Source organism: Pectinophora gossypiella, chromosome Z (genome assembly GCF_024362695.1).
Source record: "Pectinophora gossypiella chromosome Z, ilPecGoss1.1, whole genome shotgun sequence".
In the NCBI taxonomy this organism is placed as follows: domain Eukaryota; kingdom Metazoa; phylum Arthropoda; class Insecta; order Lepidoptera; family Gelechiidae; genus Pectinophora; species Pectinophora gossypiella.
In genome coordinates this window covers 19,204,268-19,227,536 of record NC_065433.1, presented here as the reverse complement: position 1 = coordinate 19,227,536, position 23,269 = coordinate 19,204,268, and the positions used below count along the sequence as shown (strand labels likewise).

Sequence of the window (23,269 nt, the reverse complement as noted above, 5' to 3'; positions counted from 1 at the left end):
TTTATATTTTAGAAATCAAACAGTTGAACATTATTAAAGGCACTTAAAATAATAAATAGGTATAGGTAGGTATATTGCTGTTTTCGATGCTCGGTTTCGACGATAACTAATGAAGGAACGTTAAAAACTAAATTTATGTCAACAACGTAAACGAATTATGGCTCCAAATATCTTTATAAATTTATTAATTTACTACGTTATGCCGCAATAGCAAGGTTGGGATGAAACGATAAAGGTGTAAATTGAAACCATACTTATCAATGCAAAGATAGGAGGTCACTGAACTAAAAATTTATAGTTTTATATAGATACCTATACACCTATGTATATACAAAAATAAGTAGGTAGGTACCTATATAACAAATTTTATGTTTTTGAACTGTCTCTATATACCTATGCTTATCATATAAAGCACATATTTATATTTTGTTTATGCGGTGTAACGATTATTTATGCTATAACCCAGTTTAAATCACTTGTTTCAGTACTGAATCAAAGTTTACGAAACTATTAATTTAGGTAGGTAGGTATGTCATACCATAATTAATACCTATTATTCGCATTGCATAGCTACCACATACAAATGACAAAAATGCATCTTACAATGCTTTAAACCGATATATTGATTGATTTTATGATTTCACTGAGCATGCTTTATTCGTTCATGTTAAATTGAATTCGCAAGAGCCTGCCAAGACAAATAGCTAGTTGTTTTGTAATAATGTGATTGATGCTGAAGATGTTAAAGTCGAAATAATCAAAACACTAGAATATTACTAGAATTTATTTAATGTACAAAACCAGGGTAATAAGGAAACTTGAAGCAACTATCTATTATTATTAGCACTTATACAGGGATAGAAATGCAAACAGCCTTATATAAACGATTAATTGATTGTTCAACAGTTATGTACTTCTAAGATGATTATCCATTTTCTTACCAATCTGAAGTACTGTAAGTATATTATATATTATATATCTTCCAGTTAAATAGATTCAAATACCAACCAAAAATTCTAGTTACATCGATAGCAGATGATATATAAAACCCTTTAAGTCTTAAAAGGTAATTAAAGTAAAGGGACTAAAAAAGAACAACAATTTACTAATATACTAAAATAAAATGGCTTAGTTTTTACTATTTGCAGGCGATGCACCTGTGGCAGTTGGTAAACTGTCTGGCTCTTTGTCACTCTTTTTCTCTTTGTTCCAATCCTTTAAGCCTTCGGGTAATGTTGTGTCTTCCTCTAAAGAACCTGTGCCTTCTACAAATTCTTCATAAGTGCTCTTTTCCGGGAATGGTCTAGGTCCCAGTAATTCAATCATGTCATCCCTACTCAAAATTTCTTGTTTCAACAATCTTTCAGCAACTTTGGATATATTTTCCTTATGTTTTGTCAATAATTCTGTGGTATGTTTATGTGCCGAATTTATTAAATCTCTCACTTCAGAATCAATCAGCTCAGCAGTTTTTTCTGAGTAAGGTTTATCAATAACCATTTCTCCTGGTTGTGGTACATCAAAAGACACATTGCCTACTTTAGCATTCATGCCGTAGTGCACTATTTGAGCATATGCACTTTGTGTAATCTTTTTTAAATCATCTTGAGCCCCTGTGGTGATTCGACCAAAGAATAGTTCTTCGCTTACTCTGCCACCAAGGGTCATACACATACGGTCAAACAATTGCTCTTTACTGTATAGATATTGCTCCTTAGGTAAGTACTGAGCATAACCAAGACCTTTGCCTCGAGGTATGATGGAAACTTTCAGTAGAGGATCAGCATGTTGTAAGAACCAGCCAGCCACAGCATGCCCTGCTTCATGGTACGCAACAATTTTCCTTTCATCAGGTTGGAGAACATTGGACTTTTTCTCCATCCCAGCAACAACTCTCTCAATTGCTTGTTCAAAATTCTTCATTGTAATGTCATTAGCAGATTCTCTAGCCGCAATGAGGGCAGCCTCATTGCACACATTTGCAATATCTGCACCAGTAAACCCTGAAATATTAAACCAACAAAATAATATATTAATTAAAAAGTTTAGATAAGTGCTAGGTACTTTTATCTTCTGGTAGTTAGTTAAACAGGTACTACATTATATTATTGGATTATTCACATTGCACTAGTTATCATCATACACAGCTTTCCCCAAAAGAGATATCTTTTACACTATAGTACTATGTAGTACGATCTATATTAAGTATTTTCTAGCTTTTAAGTATTTTTTCTTGTATTTTAGGTTAGTAGATATGGATGTAAATTTGTCCGAAATAAGGTATAATTTATTTTATTTTGTTTTTTATTTTTTTTTATATTAATGGTGATGTATCATTTCTTGAAAAGACTAAAAACATATAATAAATAAAATTTTATACTCTTATAACGCACAGTTATTGGTGTACAATGCAAACTAAAATTAATGAGCATACATTCAATTTAAAGGTTTATAGAAATAGTTATTTACTAGCGAAAAAATATATGAATAGAGAAATAGTGTCTTTTTATTACCTGGAGTTAATGCAGCCATTTTACGGGCCAAATTTTCCTTGTTTAGAGTTGACTTTAGTGGAGCCAAATGTACTTTGAAAATGGATGCTCTTCCCTTTATGTCAGGTGCAGGAACAAAGATTTGCCTGTCAAATCTACCTGGCCTAAGAAGAGCTTTGTCTAAAATATCCACTCTATTAGTAGCTGCTAAAACAACTACATTTGTTGTTGTATTAAAACCATCCATTTCAACCAAAAGTTGGTTAAGGGTGTTTTCTTGTTCAGAATGTCCACCAAAGCTGCGTCCTCCTCTTTTTCTACCCACAGCATCTATTTCATCAATAAATAGAATACATGGAGCATGCTTGCGGGCCATAGAAAACATGTCTCGAACCCTTGATGGGCCTACACCCACAAACATCTCTAAGAACTCAGATCCCGATACTGTGATGAAAGGAACATTGGCTTCACCAGCAGTTGCCTTAGCCAAAAGAGTTTTGCCAGTACCAGGAGGTCCTGTGAGTAGAGCTCCTTTAGGAATTTTAGCTCCTAAATCAATATATTGCTGTGGGTTCTTCAAGAAGTTGACGAATTCCATAATTTCAATTTTTGCTTCTTCACAGCCTGCTACATCTCTGAACTTGACACCAATATCTGTGGGGTTTATAAGCTTTGCAGTAGATTCCATGACACCACCAAAAAATCCACCTCCCTTACGGCCTCTCCCCATCATATCTGCTGATCTTCTCATCATGTAGATTAAAAACCCAATTATAAGGAGAGTTGGAAGCATGCCTGTTAAACTTGCCGTCTCCACTTCAGTTTTATAAATAACAGGAACAAAATTGGGTGGGTCAACACTCATCTCAATTTGCGCATTTTCTAAGTTCCGTTCAAAAGAATCTACACTACCAATCGCAAACCAAATAACTTTGCCATCTAATGCGGCTCCAGATTGTAGTTTTACTCGCACCCATTTTTTGTTAATAACTTCTAATTTTTCAACACTGCCTTTGTTGAGGTACAAGTTCACAAAGTCTCTCCAGCTTATTTCTCTGTATCTGAGTTCAAAGTAAGCAATTGACCCAAGTAATGTTACAACACCAATAGCTCCTAACATCATCCATCTTTCTCGGTCTTGACCATCATAAGAACCTCTACCACCACCTCTACCGCCCCCAGGTGTGGAAGAAAACATATTCATATTCCACTTATCTTGAGTTGAGCCAGGTTTAGAGGGCGAGCTTCTGGAAGGCGCGGGGCTGTCATCCTTTTTCTCTGGTGTCTTAGGTTGTTTCTTACTTGTTGGTGGTTCAAAATATTTTTCGAACCCCTTGGGCGGTTTCTTGCAGAATTCGTACCACTGATTCAATACAGAGTCAAGGGGTGGTACACCGACTGGCTGAAGTTTGTAACCGCTGAAATGTAGCTTTGATAGCTGCGATTGGGTGAGTCTTAGACCTTTCCACATGATGTACCGAAGAATCGTTAATTTATAAAATAATTATTTTAAATGTTTCACAATTCGTCGGGAAATTAAATCACAAAAAAAAACGTCACACAAACATGGTTATGAAAATCTCGTCAAAGTGAGTGAAGAGATGACTTGCTTTATGGGATTGATTGCAAATTCTGATACAATGATAAAACAAGATAAGTGGGTTAGTTACGTATATATGTCTTATCCTTTTTTGTAGGTTACTTTAACCTTCATCGTGCAAAATAAAGCATAGTACAATTTAGCTGTCAGTGAACCAAACAACCAACTCCCATTTTGTTAGACCGTGACTTTCGTGATAAATATTTTTTTTACTAATAAATATGATTAATGGACGAGAATGTTTGAAAATAAATATTATTCTATATTATTATATTTATTATTTTAGATATATGACAAAAAATCTCGTCGTGTACTTTAGCCTAAGAACCACAAACATTTTTTATTTTTAAATGCATAACTTAGGCTAGACTGCATTTTGATACTATAAATATCGGCACTGATGTATAACGTTAGTGTAGCAAAGAAAGGCCTTACGATCAACGCTTAATATTTATATCTTCCATGGATAGGATAAGTTTTCTTTAACAGATTTTCAATAGTTCTACGGCCATTTCGGAAAGTTCGGTTTCTTCATTTGACGGACTCGATCGGATAAGAATTGGAGTAGTGTGATAACGTCCTAATGCCTACCTCATAATGAAAAGCATTCATAACATGCGTAATAGTAATATCACTTTGAGGATTGTTTCAGTTTTTGAAAATTTCAAATAAGATAATAATTCGAAAGATAGAATAAAAATTAGCTTAGAAAGTAAAAAAAAATGGCTTGAATGATTTATTAATGTAAGAATATTATAGTCAAAATGCTTGCTCAAACGTTTATTGTTATTTTATAAGGTGTACTCCCGAACGTCATTATACCATGTTTTGAACGTGCTCTTGTAAATAATGGAGTGAATTCTACATTTTGTAGATACAGACAAGATACAGAACGTAATTGTTTTTCTTATAGTAGTCTAGCCATTTTTAGCCTCAGTTGTTGTGTATTTACTGGCAAACACTGTTGACTTATACGTTATTGAATTGGAATCTAAACTAACGTGTTGCTTTAACCAATATGGACTCAGACAATCCAGAAAGCAGCTCGAGCCACGGAAAGAGGACACGACCTTTCTTACTTCACCATCCTAGTGCTAAGATTGCTCGACTATCCACACCGTTTAACTCTATATTAAGGAATTCAAAAAGACTTGGTAACAGTACAGCACAAACGAATCCAGAAGAACTGCCGTATAACATCAACGACGTTCCGGAATATGGGACACCAGTACCTGAGAAGTGTGTACGAAAGGCCGGCCCGTACTTGCTTGGACCTAAACTCGGACCTAGCCCAGTAAAAAGTATTGTCCAACTTTTAGCTAGAAAGAAAAAAACAGATGATTATTATCAGATAAAGGTATTGACATTGAAAGAAGATGGCCAGCTGGAAACGCAAGATGATAGGCAAGGGAAGATGTTATTGCATACTGAGTACTCTCTACTGTCCTTACTAAAGGATCAAGAAGGAGTTATTCATCATCATGGTCTTTACAAGGTAAAATTATCACTCAGTTTAATTAATTGATTGCATTATAACAATCTGTTCTGCTTTTTCATGTTACTGTGTTTTGTGTGTCATCATACATTAAATTTTGTTCTGTAGATGTAGGTGTGTAACGTTTATTATGCAATATTTAGTTGGCTGTTATAATAAACACAATAAGTAATATCCATACATTGCAATATCAGACTATCTGAGGGACTCAACAACTATAGTTCATGAAATATAAAGAATGATTAACTGACAGCTGTCTGAACAGTACATTTTCAGGATATGTCTCTTTCACACCAGGTTTTACTATTTTTTGTCTTGCTGTCAAATGTCTAAACTCTATTTAACAGAATCCTTGTCTATCTAAAACTTAATTCCATTTTTGTTGTTTTTATTTGTCATGTGATAAAAAGCAATGTGAATTAAGTGTGTTTTTATGTTTGCTGTGTGATTTGGCTTTTAGTTTACTGTTGATTGTGTTATCAAAGGTTTTATGTCCAAAATTTGGCAAGGTTATATAAATCTGTTGAAATAAATTTGCTCATGAATATAAACCACTGAACTGCTGTGCATTGTTGTGAATAATATTATTTCCACACTTTACATCATATTTTATTTAACTGTTAAAATATGAAGAAGTATTATGTGCTTAGATCAGAAGAGTAATTGTGATGGATGCATTCACATAAGCTGTGAATTTGTTTATTTTAAGACAAGGGTAATTACACTATATAATGCTGCATATTCCAGAAAACTTATACAAAAAATACACAACTATTAATATCTAGTGATTAATACAAATACTGCTTTAGCGATAAAATTATTAGAATAAAAACAACTAAAAAGTAATTCTATAAACATAAAATAAAAGTGAATTAGAAATATTTTATGAAAACATAAGAGCGCCATAACAATGGCTTAGGGTATGAGTTACAAATTGCATGTAAATAGGAATTAGTAGCCTAGTGAATTATCTAAAAGTCTGTATGAAATTATCCATGTGTGCTAATGAACTTATTTTGCAGTGATATACCTACTTTGGACCCTTCATGTCTTACACTTCCCCAGATAAATATAAAATGCGAATGTGATAAGTTGACTGGAGAAATAGGTGGCCTAGGTGAATGTATAGTGAACAAATTAAAGAACTCTTCACATATTGAAGGACCAAAGGATATTGAAGAATCTTCAGGCGATGTCCCTATTCCTAGTGTTACATTGTATGCTACGAATTAAAGGTCATTGAACTATGTTCAGTGAAAGACCTGATCAAGAGGACTCGAAGTTCTCAAATAATAATTATAAAGAATTTGATTATAGTGAATAAGAGGACAATTATCTACCCTTACAGGAAATAGGAAATATAATTCGATGAATGTGTTTCTCTCACACACAAATGTCCTATTCCTAGAACAAAAGAAAGTTTTTAAAAATATTGGGATAATAATTACAATGTGTAACATATGTAGGTAGGTACCTACTATGATGTCAATATTTACTATTCTTCATGTAATTTGATTGCAAAATTGCGTAACAGCGAATGTCATTGCTATTGGCGGATGGCATGAAAGTCTGTTATTGGAGACTATAATAAGTAATATAGATAGTTTATAAAGCTTTGCGAATATTTTATTAAATATGTACCTATAAGTTATTGTCATAATACAAAATGAACTTTTTTTCTATTGTATGGGTTGTGATTCGGATTACCAACGTCATCAACCCTGGTGTCAGAGTATTTATATTATTATTGAGCCGCTAAAGGGCCCTGACGTGACTCATTTGACGACTACTTACTTACGTCAGTAAATAGTAACCGATATTAACAACATTCCGAAGCACGGATCGTCTTACTTTCGGACAATCAGGTAATCAGTCTTATACTAGGGAGTTATTTTTGTGGTATGTCCCCACCGGGATTCGAACTCGAGACCTCCGAATCGTGTCCAACGCTCAACCACTGGACCACAGAGGCCGTTACTAACGAACTACTACTACTATTGGCAAATACATTTGAATTTCTTATGCAATTTTATTCGTAATAATTTGCTCTGGTATGGATGAAAATGAAATGGATGAAAGTAATAAAATACGCCAAAAATATGAAATAAGCAGACTAGACAAATGTACAGTCACGAGTCACGAGTACTAATATGTATACACTTTGAAACCATGTCATATTAACTGTTTTGACAAATCAAACCGTAAGTCTCATTAAATGTCAAATATGATAGTGCGACAGGGTTCTAAAGTGGGTACATGATATTGCTCATGACTACACCGAGAGTAAAGCTGGTGAAGTGCGAGTTCGACTCGCGCACCGATGGTTCCAAACTGAATCTTGGCTATGTCGATGAAAAACTATTGTCTTCTTACATCCACTTAGTTGGTTGATTAGTTTACCAAATAAGTTTGTATCTAATCTCAAACACATTTTTTTTGCCATCGAATAACTGTTTTGCAACTGTTGTGCATTGGTAGACTTAGGTCGCGATTAGCTTTTGTGCTCGAACCTATGGAGCAACAAACTACTCCTATACAATTTTAAGAAACATTTTTTCCTGGTTCGTAAGTGAAAAAACACACTTAAATACTTGCAGCTTTATTGAAAGCTTATTTACGTGTGTTTTTTCAATTGCTTTTTCATGGTGCGGATTATTATTTCTTTAAACTAGGTTTAAAATAATAATCCACGCCATTAAAGAAGTCGATGGATTGTAATGGACATGGACTTTACCTATTTTAAACTTACAAAATACAAATATACTTTATTGCACCAAAATAAAAAGAAATAATTACAAAAAGACTTAGGTACATGGCAAATAGCGGCAAATGGGTATCTTGTTGTCTTCGTTTTGTAATAAGGCGGATAGTATTCAATTATTCCGCGTATACATTAATAGATCTATGATTATCTATACAATCGATTGTCTTGACAAGAAAGTTGAAATGAGCATGAGATAAGCTGGCGCCGTTCGAAGCTACTCATGAATAGTGTAATTTGAAAGAACCTACCTAACCATCTTACAAAATTGGCAACTATCACATTTTTTGAAACTTTCATGGCGTCGCTACTCATAAAAATAGTGTAACAAGAACAGTTGGACTTGTGTGGAGAAACTCCACGCGGAGGAAGTCGCTGAGCTGGAGTACTTTTATTATCACGTTTGGATTTTGATTATCGCGGTAAATACCTAAGTACGGACACGAGCATTATATTATGTGTATATTTTGGTACCATGTCACAAATTTTTTAACAAATTGAACTTTAGCTCTCATTAAATACATCAGTGCGACAGGGTTCTGAAGATGGTACATGTATTGCTCATCGTGACTGTACCTGCCTACCCTAACTCCTTCCTTGAAATATACTCTTAAGGCCAACGCCGGAAGGTACCCTGTGTCTGTCTTTGGGATTCATTCTGTCTATCTTGTTTGTCGTTAAAGACTTTTGTAGTAGGTATCCTTTAATAAATACATTTTAATCAAAATCAGTCTTGTAGTTTCAGTAGTCAGTCATAAAAAATAAGTATAATCATACGCGTCAAATTGAGGAATGCATAGAATGCGCAATCACTAGCGCACGCAGATACCTACGTCATGTCCAAATTTTGAAAAATCAATAATATCCGGGGGCTGCGCTTCTACTTAGATACCCGATCGATAGGTAGCCGCGCCTGCGCTCTCGAGATATGTCAGGCGGCCGATGTCCTCTTAATAAATTAGCTTTTCTGTTGATTTACTGCCTGTTTGATATGAAATCATGAAATGATCTAAGATACACGTGTTCGTTTGACGTTTAGCAAAAGACTGTGTTAGTGTGACGTAAATCCTGACCTAACATCGAAGTTAGGTATGTAAATGATTTATGTTATAATAGTAGTTAATAATAGTCCAATAAAAATAATTTTGCCACACAATTCATATATCAGTTGTGAAGCTACGTATAGAAGTATCTATTTACTTCTGAACAAATGATATATAGAGAAGTTTTATCAAGTTTCGAGAAGCAAGTAGCACGTGACCGGCCAGGTCGCCATTTTGATAGGTGTCTTAGATTTTCTTAAATGTTTCGAAAGTACCTGGACAAAAATCAAATGTAGAAGTTCGTAGACGAAATGAAGTGTTAAAAAACATATAGAACTATTTATAAAGTAAATGAACACCGAAATAATTGTATGCATCTTGTTCTTAAGAAGCAAAATAGAAATGTTTCTTAAGTGTAGTGTAGATGTATAGTATAGACCACCTGTGGCTTTGTTATTTGAGCGTTCTTTGACCGGGTTGTAAATAAATAGTCCATTGTTTACTATAAAAATCTAAAGTGGTTCGTTATTTTATGACAGTTAAGTGCTAATACAGCTTAACGACTATTTTACTATCAATTTTACGTGCTCTCTTAAGTAGATAGGCAGTTTTAAGTTTCTTGAAAACAAAAGTAAAAAAATGGCTTGCCCGCACTGGAGTGTAGTGGTGGAGTATGTTTCGTACCCCCTAGCAGTGGGACGTAAATGGACTATTTATGTCTATATGAAAACAAAAAATAAATTGTGTCATGAAATAGGTAATCCAAATGGCGACTACTTGTCAATGATGTCGATCAGCATGGCTAACGTGCGCAATGTGATAAAATTATCGATCGATTCAATAAATTTTGTAGAAATCTATAGTTCGTTTTTTCCTAACATGCGTACCACGTGATTTAGTTCGTATTTTGACAGAACGACTTAGGCTATATGGGTTTACATATTAGCATCAATCGGAAAAAAGACATAATTATGTCGTCAGGGTCGATAAAATGACCGTGACAAAATTTTATTACGTTGCGCATGTCAGCCCTACTGATCTTTACTTCTTTGCGTCATTCCTGACCTACGCGTTTGCGAAATGAAAATTTGATTGAAATGAGCACGTGAATGTTATAAAATGAGCTAAACCATGTCCATACCTACTACAAGTAAAAAAATATATCAACAGGAGAAAACTTGCGAAAGGTCTCTGATATTGGTAGAGAAGCGACATTTGCGTTCTGTTTCACTCTGTAGCGCTATTTATATTTTAAGTTGCAAAGTATGCAATGTGAATTCGTTTGGCCACATGTAATGTACTCGTTAAGAACCGCATGTTAGCTTTTGTGAAGCTTTTATGTGTCAAGGAGTTTATATATGGTGCCTTTTTGAATGCCGAAATGATACAGCCGCGCAAGATTAAAATAATTATTATAACTTTACGCTACTTTTGGCGCAGATGCGCATTATGTCAATCTTGTATGAGGAAAACCCCCGTCCTTTTCGCCCAACTATGTTATTTATTGCAAGAAGTCACCGTTTATAAAGACCTTTAGGTCGCCCGCAACAACGCATCGAAAGTACGACCTGCTTTTGTAATGATGAATGTTAATAATGTGCTTTGATTGTCAATACTTTATATAATTCTTGTTTGTGCTAACCTAAGTATTTTAGTTTTATGTAAGAAAGGGAAATAGCAAGAGTCAAGTCATCTTCATTTCTATTTAAATATGATATCAGAAATTTACTTATTTTGTTTATTCTTAGAGAACTAGGTATATACTTACAGCAAAATAATTCAAATTGTAACATTGATGCTATACAAACCAGTTTTTCACTGAAAAAACTTACATAGAAGGAAAGACATTAATATTCAGCTGTAACAAATAAGTGTACGGACTCGATTGGTAAAATGGCATTTTTTTTATATTCACTATGTCCAGAGCATCACGCTTCTACCTTTTTGTCCCTGCGTCTCAGGGAGTTCGACACAGAATAAATAATGGGGTTGAATTATTTACGTTTAAAGTAAAGAAACGTAAGAAGCAGCGAAATCAATATAGAACACTAAGAAGATAGGCTGGTAAAAACTATTACCCACGACCGGATTTAAATTTAAAACAATATTTTAAGAAATTAAAACAAGAAAAATCCAATCTATATATATTTAAGTAAATAACAGCCAAGCAAAATTAAACTAAATTATCAAGTAATTCGATTGAACTTTGCTTGACTGTCAAATACTTGAATACATGTTTACCGCTTGATTGATTATTATTGGAATGGCGGTAAATGTGCCTACAAGTTGTTTTCTGGCGACATGTAGCTCTTTCTTCTCGGATATGGTGAAAATAAGACCTCTGATTTTTTTTTAAAGATCGTCTAGGGCCCTGTGCCGAGGTTTTTCTTGCTTCTTTTCCCCGGCTATACAGGTTGTGAGAAGCTGCAGTAGTTTTAGGCGGATGAGACGTTCGTTAGGTAAAAATTGACGATTCAAAGTGTAACTATGTTACCTACTGAATAAAGATATTCTTGAATTTGAATTTGTCTTTGATAATTTAATGATGATGATTATTCTTTGGTTTCCAGGACCACGCTTTGGAGGAGATACCTAATCCGTGCGGGACAGGCCTTGTGTATACAGGTCGTGTCTGTCAGCGGTTGTTTCTTGTCCTTGACTGCGTATCGGCCCATCAGTTCAGTGAAAAGGGCAGTGAACTAGTTAATCTACAACAATACGTGACGAGAGTTAAAAAAGTTCCAGAAAAAGAAGCAATACTCATATTCTACGACATAGTTAGAGTAGTCGCCAATTTGCATAAAGTACGTTGGATTTTATATCTTACTATTCTTAAAGTAGGTATGTAATTATCACACGAAAATATTGCTGTTGGAACATAGATCCTTATTACTATGTCTATTAAATTCCAATAATATACCTACCGATAAGACAGCAATAATTATTCACTGGAAATTATTATTTTTTATAATAACAATTTGTTATTTTAAAATCCCATCTTTTCAGAGGAACATTGTGCATAGAGATCTTAAACTTGGAAATATAGTACTGAACCAAAGGACGGGCAGAATTATTATCACAAATTTTTGCCTTGGATCACACTTGGGAAGCGACAGGGACTTGTTGAAAGATCAGAGAGGTAAATGAGTAAAATGTTTATTAGCTATGACACTATTGATTTTTATATTTGACATACATAATTTTTATTGCGAAATTTGTAATTATGCCTATGTCATGAAAACAAGATATTGTATTTGGTGTTGGTAGAGCACTTTTTTTTTATAATAATTGTATCCCCATATCGTCGCCTTATGGTGAAAAACTACGTAAGCGCCTTTTTTTAAATTATATTCAGATTTGATTTTTGTTAACTAAACCTCTCAATAGACAAGCTAGTATCAAATCTGGTAAAATTAGCGGTTTAAATTTTTACTCGGAATGAAATTAATTAAAAGAAATCGAGGTTTTGTTAAATAAAATCTCATCGCAATCTTCTTCTATCGTGTGGGTTGTGAGGTGGATTACCAACCTCATCAACCCTGGTGTCACCCACTATTGAGCCGCCAAAGGCCCCTGACATAACTCATGTAACGACTACGTACTTACATCAGTAACCGGGACCAACGGTTTAACGGGCCTTCCGAGTCACGGATCGTCTTACTTTTGGTCAATCAGGTGATCAGCCTGTAATGTCCTAACCAAACTAGGGAACACAGTGATTTTTGTGATATGTCCTCACCGGGATTCGAACCCAGGACCTAAGGATCGTGAGCCCAACGTTCAACCACTGGACCATGGAGGCCGTTACATCGGAATTTAATTTTTCAAAAAGGCGCTTACCGGGTTTTCACTATAAGACAACGATATTCCTGTCTTGTGTTAAAAGGTATGTCATGGTCATAAATTATTATAATGATTGCGAAAATTACTTGCATTAAAGATGTATTATTTTACACCATCCTCACGCGAGCCAAGCCACCTTCAGCTTATGTAGGCAATAAAGTTTAGCGGGTATGCTTTATAATTATTACCTACTGTTTTAGGATCCCCGGCATACATTTCACCTGATGTGTTGTTGTGCAAGCCTTACCATGGGAAACCTTCTGATATGTGGGCATTGGGAGTGGTCCTCTACACAATGCTATATGGCCAGTTTCCTTTCTGCGATACAAGTTTAGCTCAACTCTTCAGTCGCATCCTAGCTGCTAGCTACAACATTCCACCGTAAGTATAGTTTCAATCTACTCCTGTTTGAACCCAGTGAACATCCGATCTTCTATCGTGTGGCTTGTGAGGTGGGCTACGAACCTCAGCAACCCTGGTGTCAGGGTTTTTATTGAGCCGCCCTGACATGGCTCATGTAACGACTCTGTACTTACATTCATTCATAGTCCACGATGAAAATTGGATAAACACCTTTAAAGAACCTACCTGGTGGATTTCCCGCCAATCTATAACCAGAAAGGTGCAATTCCCAAGCACGTGTCAGACGACAGCGGCAAACGGCGATGGTAAATGACGTCCTAGTTAGTAGTAATTGTTGAAACCGGTGTCATACAAAATTAATACGGGACAAAAATACCGTATAATATATCTATATTGAAAAATAATATTCGTTTCAATTAAAATGAACTAATCATTAATAAATCAATTTTCAATGTTTCTTTGCTTTCTTTACAGGGACGGAAATTCAGTACAGGTGTCAGACAGCACAATATTTCTAATACAGAGGCTACTAGTGAAGGACCCAAAACACAGACTCTTAGCCGAAGAGGTGTGTAAAAAAAATTATGGCTAAGTCGTCATGAATTTTTAAAACATCTATTTTGTTGCTATTTTGGCTGTTGGTTTGTAACTATGTTGTTGTTTATAACATGATTAGTGTATGTTAAATAGTTCAGTTAAGTTGCCTGTTTGAAATGCATATTCTACAGATTTTAACATTATTTCATGATCGACATTCCTTTTTCAGGTACTAGATCAGTTGTCTAGTATCATAGCGAGCTACGTGGTTATACCTAATCCGCCGGAAGACTTACAAGTCGTCCCCACCATGAGTTCAGACGAAGAAAACCAAAAAGAAAATCCGCCAAACACCGGCAAATCCAATTCCGAAGTGGAAAGGAAGCCCTTTGCGCAGTTACCCGAGAGGAGCGATGTTATACCAAACCCTAATGTCACCAGTTTGGTATACTATCGGGATGATCAACCCATATTCTGCATGCCCATAAACGATTTCCTCTCCATGAACGTCCGCGTTCCGTCGATAATAACTGATTTCTCGAGTACCCGGCGCATAATGGATAGAGCGGCAATAGTAACACCAAGCCAGCTGAGCCGAATGGACAGGGCGGCCATAGCTAATTTAACCGCAAACCAAAACAACCAAAGAGACAGGTCACCTATATCAACTCCAAATGCCAACCAAAATCACATTGAGAGGAATCATGTTGAGAGGACGACACTCACATCGTCGAACCAGCGAAGTCAACGCCAGATTACGGTTCAGAGAGTAGGCAGAGACGCCAGGCCACTGCAGGCTCCAGAAATTTCTAGATATCAGCACATGTTTGGGCCCAATCAACAGACTCCGCGTTTGGAGCAGCCAATACCTCGCCGCCCCGAGGTTCAAAATTTAGTTCCGGATTCTCGACCGGAACGCTCAGAGAATACGAGGCTACGCACGTTAGCGCAGCGGATACCGCGTCTGAACCCGGTCACAGCGACAACTACATCGAATGGTCAGAGCTCCTCGTCTTCTTCGTCGGGTGGATCTGGCGACTTCAGAGTGATGCCTTGGTCTGAACGATCGCGACTGCAATTTGATCGGACCCTCGACCATGACTATGTACTTCGAATGCCCAATCCAGATGGATTACGGGCCCCAAACTCAAATTCCAACAATAGAGTACCATCCTCCACGTTGAACGCGGAATCAATTAATCAAAGGCAAATCGAAGATAATGCAGAAGACTCAAATTAAATTTTAGGTAAATAGAAATACATATCAATGTCTATCATATTACAAATCAAATTAACTTTTAAATCAGTCTTTTAAGTAAAAAAAGCGTATATATATGTTTTCGTGGCCAATTATTTATTAAGCGGGAATCCGTGCCCGGTTAATAAACAAAATTGTTTTGTTTATTTTGGCACCTGAGTATAGTTGGGTGAATTAGATATCTGATTAGACTACAGACATAATATAATCATTTCACTTGTAAAAAGCCGTAATATTATGTAAGTAAAAAGAAAAAGTCCGCCCTTCTAAATTAAACGAGTATTTTACTCTTTGCCTCGTAAGAATTATGTACGTTATATAAGGCGTTGAGGAAATAGATAGGTGGGCCCAACGCCTTAAAATAATTACATATATATCTAGCGATTTATCCGCTTATTGTGCCAAAGTTTAAATGCACCCACATTGTGAACTTCGTTTTAAAAAAAAATGTTTTAGAGCAATAATTATGTTGTAATAGCAGACATGTACTATTTTTTGGGTTATACCTGTAATTTCGTAACCGCCGAAAAAGGACGGATGATAGACAGCCGTTAATTTTGAAATGAAACAATAATCCGGATTACCCGGACGAATTAAATAGGCATCTCGATTCTCGCTGTTATGCAACCCGTTGTGAGCTGTCAATATAATTAATATAATTATGTGGGGCTCTACGCCAACGATGATTTTTTGGAAGGGTTATGATTTCAGTTTCGAAATTGACGTATCTTCTATGGAAGATACGTCAAAAATATGTTTTTTTCTACCGACCTGTCCCTTTCCTTTTCGGCGGATAAGAAAGTGATAGGTATAACTCAAAATAAAATTTTATGGTGTTCCACTTTTAATCAGGTTCTTACGAAAATTATTTATATGGCTGCCGTTTTGATTATATGTATATACCTCACCATAGGGATGCGATAGGCATTATTGTGTCTTTAATTGTTATTAAAAAATAAAATATATTATACGTGTTTCTAAATTAAGATATATGTATTTAAAAAAATACGAGTCTGATGTACGCCTGCATAGGCCCAAAATATGCAATACATGTCTTTGCAGCTTACTGTCTACGATAATATGTGTGAAACAATAATTTAATTCTAAGATCTGTAGATATAATAATACATACGTGTTTTAGATATTCTGAGACAATCAAGTTGTGTGCATTTAAATGTAAGTAGGATTTCATATTCTAATTGTTAGTAGGTATGTAGTGACACAGTCAGTAATTATTTATGAATACTTAATATAACTCTACCAACACTGCCTACAATAATCAATCTGTAACACTTTTCGACAATACAACTATAGACTTCGCAACAAAAACAAGCCCACTCCAGGGTGTTTCATTTATGGCAGATTCTTTTAAGGTCAAATTCGAAATAAGCGTGGGTATTGTGAATGCAACAACAGTTAATATAGTGATGTCGGTTTGCTGGCCATTTACAGTTACAGCGTTTAAAGACAAAGCCTTAAATAATGTTGGTTCGAATATAGCATAGGCCCTAGAACATTGATTACCTGTTATTGAAACTATAAACCGACAAGGATTATTTTGGCGCGTGGAGGACATTATAGAAACGAGGTAGACCCCAAAAAGATGAAAAGATAGAGCGGGGATTGGTGGCAGTTCGCGGAAAACCGTGTGGGATGGAAGGATGGAGAGTCCTTTGCCCAGCAGCGGGACAATAAAGGCTAAAATTTAAATTGAATTGATTGATTGGATAATGATAAACAGGACGCTGGAGCGCCGGTGTCACCATCTCTATACGTTACGTTTACCCGTAGGTAAACGTCGTAACGCGGCGTTAGATCCGAATATGACCACGCGCCAAGATCCTTTCGTGGTAGAATACAAAGAGACCTCTTCAAATATTTACAAATTATTTTTATTGGTTGACTATGATGAATGCGAGGTGCCAACCCACTTTGTGAACCATTTTGCATTATTTTAAATAGTCATTCTTTTATTCTAAAACAGAGTACAGTGTTGAAGTAAATATATATAGGAGTGGGTTTTAGGCATCAATTTTACAACGTGAATATGTTAGCATAAGTGTATTTGTAAGCAATATGTTCTACAAAATATACTGATGTATAGTATTAGTATGACTTGTTAGGCTAGCCGCTGTTGAACGGGGGTGCAAAAACTACCCATACGACTGAATGTCCACACGACCAGACCATGCGGTGCAAATGATACGAAAATGTTATTCTGATCAATGCAGTCCAGATGTAGCGGTTACGGTATCTGTATTTTCTTAAGTAAATACAAAGTCTGATGTGTTTTCTCCGTGTTTATGGACGTGTAGGGTAGAATTAATGAAATTTTCAGCAATGACTATCACTTTGGGTACGAATTAGTACCAAATTATCGGGTATAATTAAGGAAATAATGTTACTTAGTCATTTTCATCAATTACATTAGAATAAGTAGAGTGTAAGATTTAATCATTCGATGAAATTGGTGATACACCAAGTATTAAGGGGAATGTTAACCTATGTGTCTATTTAATTCTCGGTATATCTCGGTCTCCTTCTCGATGTGAAAGTTTCGAATCATAATCAATATTATTACCTATATGAAAGAATGCCAAACAAAAGCTCATAAGTAGATTATTCGTTGTGTGTAGATTAAGTAAATGTTAGCAGTTCTTTTGCCTGATGCAAACAGTCGTAGATGTAGGACAGAAATATGATATTTATGTTTATCGTCACTTCCCTGGTAAAACCCGGAATTGGTTAGTTGTAATTATGTTGGAATTATTGGCTTTAGTTTGGTTCTTTCTACGAAGCTTCCCCTTCAATATTATTTGTTGTCGAGTGAAAATATAGTATGTATGTGATGGACCAAGTTTAAGTAAGTAAATGGAGTTGTGAATTGCGGGTCCGTATTCCGCCAGCGATGGAAGGTGCTGAATGATGTGCCTAGAATGATTATCATCGGGATACACATTCCTTAAGAGATATGGTGTAAACGTATGCAATTAGCTATATGAAATTGTATTATTTAAAGGAAATATAATCCGAATTTACAAAAAAAGCAAATAATGTTTGGATACGCGTATTTCGTTACAAAAATTATCATTTTACAAAATACTCATTTTTAGGAAAGACGTTCACGTTGTACAGAGCAAGGTAAAATATGAGCGCAAGGTATAAGCTCAGGGTAGAGGTGATATAATTATAATTTTCATTAATAACAGATTTTAATCAGTCGGTTGTCGAGTGCATTGATATAACACGCGTACCCATGATAGAAACCATATAGAAATACAATTCGCTGTCCATTTTAAATTATCTAAATACTTCTCATTAGTAAATGCCACGATGGAATTTATATTATCTACTTACTTAATGACTCTACTGCCTCATTTGTTATGTTAGCAGTTAATTAAGGTGTATTTTGAAATCTTTGACTGTGCTACTGCTACTACCGTACGTGTCTATAATATTATAATATGAATTATTTTCCTATTAATTACTTAAAATTTTCGTCCATTTATTGTACAATCGGGATAAACGTGTGATCCTTTTATATCCAAAATACTTTTATTTATTAAGTTTTGTGTTAGAGAACAAACACATTAACATTATTTTTAAGTAGAACAATTTCGTTATTTTTTGTTGCATGCTAAATTTTGGTATGTTTCGGAATAAATATTTTTTTCAAAGTGAGTGTTTTAATGAAAGCGTGATTTACTTATCAGTGCGGTCGTCTCATAATTTGAAGATTCTGGAGTTTGTATGACTGTGCCAGTTTGTAATTGACAAGTCACATGGATTATTTAAAAGGTAAGACGAGACCCGGATTTGAAATTCAGGCTCGGAATATTTTATCTTTTTATAAATAATCGGTTACAACTTACGTAAGTTGCGTACATAACCCAACCAGCAATTTGCAAACAGAAGAAAGAGAGAGAGACACGAATGATATTTAATTCCGGTGCTCTGAAATGAACCCTCTCTCGGTTAAGAGCTCTGGAGTTAGGCTTGAGCTAAGGATCCCCAAAGAGACAGAAATCGTTTCCTTAATTTCAGAGCTCTACCTTTTTTACTATTTGTCTTGTACTTTTTTTAGTTCTTTTTGGTTCATAATCACAAGTTTGACAGATAAAGCTCTCGCGAAGTGATAAGTACATCGTGTTCACAATAGACCCGGTATAAAAAATGATTAAAAACACGTTCCTTGTATGAGGACCCCTCTTTATGAATTTTATTTTACTTGTGGGATATCCGCTGTTATAATACATATAAGTATTTTGTGAAAATTAACAACAGTCAAACGTCTCAGTTCCCCAAAAGAGTCATATTATCTAATTCTTCTTTCATACCAACAGCTAGTCTTTGATAGTAACTATTATGTAGGTACTTAATATCCTCCTAACATCTGTGGCTATGTAGGCGCTCCATTCAACGCGCTATATCTCAAGAACAACTAAATATTGTCAAAGACAAAAATAGATAATGTTTTGTTCTACAACTTTCCATTTCTCTGCAAGGTGTGTAAGATTAAAGTAAAATTTTAGTAATTACACTTTTAATTTCCGGACTCGTAGATATATATGATATTAGTAGGAATTCTAGGAATCGATATAGGTAAATAAATAAATAAATAAATAGGTATCACCTTAGCACCGTAGTATCACCTTAACAAGCTAAGGTTTCGACCTATCGCACTTTCTACTGCAACAATTTACTTCCCAGAAACAACAAACGGCACTTAGTTTTCAAATTGAAAGAAATATTAAAATTCTTTCCTAAGTTTTCTCACAACAAGGACGGAAAACATTAATATTAAAATTAGTTTTCATTTAAGCGGGGTTAACTCTGACGTGCAAACGTTAGGTTTAGACACTGAAAAATTGTACCTCATAGCTTAGCTCGAGAATTTTCAATTTGTGTTATTACAAAGTCTGTCTGTTACTCTGTGAACTCGATTGGCGAGAAAGTAATGAAAAATATGAAGAAGAAGACCATAATAATATCTATGTAAGCAGTATCTATGTAAGCTCAGGGTACCTACTTATAAATATAAAAATCTGTAACTTTCGTTAGAGACTTAAAGATCTTACGATTATTTACAAGGAAGAAGCCGTTACAGCATTGCAAAAAATGACAACCTAATTTGAGCTACGTGTCAGATATAAGTGTAATCTCTAATGCTTACTGCGAGTCGGGATAAACGGATCCGCAATCCCGCGCCTCAACCAAGCTGTCCCGTTTAATCGTAAATACATGTGTCTAAGTAAGAGCAATCGCATGTGTAGATATCTATCTAACAGAAACAAGCCTTTTTTGGTCCTTGAGCATTTTCACAGTAAGTACTTACTGACTGATGTCGCATAACTGACTGATCCAGGCTTCGGAAGGCACGTTAAGCCGTTGGTCCCGGTTACTACTTACGGATGTAAGTATGTAGTCGTTACACGAATCATGTCAGGGGCGTTTGGTGGCTCAATAATAACCCTGACACCAGGGTTGACGAGGCTGGTATTCCACCCCACAATCCACACGATAAGAAGAAGAAGATGTCGCCTTATGCGGCTACCGTACCTACAAATAAGTAGTTTTACTTACGACCATTTCGGATCCGTCATTTCACGGACTCGTATTGACGAATGTTTTTCAGATCTTGTAAAAAATATATTATTTACAAAAGTGAATGGTACATACCAAAGTATTGTTTAGTAAAGCAAAGTAGTTATTGGTAATCCGTCTTGTTAGATACCTACATTGTGCATTTAATAAGCCTATATTTTTAAGTTTTACCCAATAGTTTTCGTAGAGCTTTTCTTGCAAGTACCTAGAAGTAGATATCTTTATATAGAGACTAAAGCAGTAAGTAGTTACCCAAGTAAAAAGACATATGGACAATTAACTGGCATTTTCAATATTTAAAGCCAGGTATAAACATCGTCGGCACTAAAACAATCATAAAAAGTACGATTTAAGTCTTCAAGTCGTAAAATTTTAAAATTCCCAAATACCATGTATTCTATTCAGTAGAGTTTTATGGGATTTGGTAGGTACGAAGCGAGTCGTATAAAGTATCGATTCTGTTGTTTATTTTTATGGTGTCCCTACTTATAGGTAAATGACATCCATGACGATAAAGACAATTGTATAATTTGAAGGAAGTGGTATTGAATTTTAAAATAAATTCAATAATTCGTTTTCACTTAATATTATGATGTCCTCTGACTTCCATATTTAATATTTATTACCTACGACTTCTTTTATTGTATCACAATTGTTTGTCGTAATTGATCTTCTTTTGTTGATCCTAGGCACTAGTTTTTTGTCTAAATTCATTGTAGGTTGATGTGGTAGATAGGCACCTACTTATCATTCTATTATACAATCACGACAACGGGAAAGCCATAACTTCTTAAACTTTTACATGATTCTCGAGGTGATAAGCAGCATTATAATAATTATTGTCCCTGGAAATTACACAAATCATTATGATGTTTTTTTTTGAAACTTTTACGTAAGTACCTACTTACATATACAGTATCTACCCAGATACTCGAAAAATAGCCGGTGTATAAAAAATAGGCACCTTTTCATTTCGAAGTCGTAGTCTTACCTACGTTTTCTTGTTTACTAGTCTAGAAATCTAAGGAATATAAATCTAACTTAATATTTTAAGTTGTTTGTAATAATGACTCGCAATTTGGAACTTACAACAAACATGATCAGGCAAAGGGAATAATGTTAATTTTTTTTTTATTAAAAGATTAAAAAACGAAAAAAATATTCAATTCTGAGAGCGAGAGTTCTTATGATGAGGATGCGTCCTGTGAGATAAATGGACGGAGAAAACGCCCCTATATGCACTAAGTACAAAACCTGTATGATGAAAACATTCGCCTGAAGGTAATCATAGAGCATTGTAGCGATCTCAACCGGTAGATTTTTTATTTACTTACCGTCGCATATTATCTGAGAGGCATTGTTATTCGGATTTCATCGTTTGGGGGCGGAGGACTCAGTGGATATAGTACGTAACTTGCTGATGCCGTCTATTGTTATAAAAAATAGAAAAGGTAGTTAGTTGTTTGTTCCTTTTTACTAGCTTTTACTCATTTTACCTTAAGGTAAAATCAAAACGAACCAAACCTAGGTACCTATATTACGAGTAAGTTGTAGAACTATAACTATTTCACATAATTATTATAATAGATATCATTTGGTTAATAACTAGAATCCGAAATATGTATATTATAAGTAGGTATGCGTTTACATAGGTACCATTTATAGTTATTTCATACTCTTTCTGTTTTAGTCAACTTCTGAGCATTGGCTCAGGTAATTGTATCTGATTACTTACATACTTTTAATACTTATTCACGATTAAGGCTGTCTAACTGTACTACCTATTCGCCCATACATTTTTAACAATAAAGAAAATTAAGTATATGGAAAATCTTACAATTTTATTCCTAACAATGCAATTTGTAATATTACGTTCTCTGGTACCCGCTTTTTGGGTAAGTATTAGCATATTAGGCGGCGCTCGAGGCGACAGATCCGCTTCATACACTCCGGCTTTTTGTCAGCAAAATCGGCGCCATATACAGGAGACATGCCAATTTAAAAATAGAAAACTAAATACGAATTTTTCGACCATTTTATAAAGGCTGAGAGATTTGTACTTATGTAATGTTCTACGCGTTTGAAAAGAGTTGTTCGACTAATATGGCACGATTCATAAATCCTCTGGATCTTGTAGAGGTGTCGATAGACGACAATAATCATATCATGTAGGTACTTTACCTTTTACAATTTGCAATGGAGCAGCTTGGCAACGCCACCAGTAGATAGTTCTGTATCCCCTCGGGTTGATTAGAGGAGGCCCGGGTCTTTCC

General features: G+C 35.1%; 2 protein-coding genes across 2 annotated transcripts; one reads left to right on the top strand and one right to left on the bottom strand.

Annotated features, from left to right (window-relative positions):
• Positions 1 to 771: 771 nt before the first annotated feature.
• On the bottom strand, positions 772 to 4,169 carry LOC126380562 (AFG3-like protein 2). Its single transcript, XM_050030059.1, has 2 exons — positions 2,514 to 4,169; positions 772 to 2,003 (listed from the first exon to the last, which is right to left on the bottom strand). The coding sequence occupies exons 1-2, from the start codon at positions 3,961 to 3,963 to the stop codon at positions 1,129 to 1,131; spliced, it is 2,325 nt and encodes a 774-aa protein (XP_049886016.1). The 5' UTR covers positions 3,964 to 4,169; the 3' UTR covers positions 772 to 1,128.
• Positions 4,170 to 4,933: 764 nt separating this feature from the next.
• Positions 4,934 to 19,043, top strand: LOC126380564 (MAP/microtubule affinity-regulating kinase 4-like). The gene is made up of 6 exons (XM_050030062.1): positions 4,934 to 5,587; positions 11,962 to 12,195; positions 12,398 to 12,530; positions 13,435 to 13,615; positions 14,072 to 14,165; positions 14,364 to 19,043. The coding sequence occupies exons 1-6, from the start codon at positions 5,111 to 5,113 to the stop codon at positions 15,372 to 15,374; spliced, it is 2,130 nt and encodes a 709-aa protein (XP_049886019.1). The 5' UTR covers positions 4,934 to 5,110; the 3' UTR covers positions 15,375 to 19,043.
• The last annotated feature ends 4,226 nt before the right edge of the window (positions 19,044 to 23,269 follow it).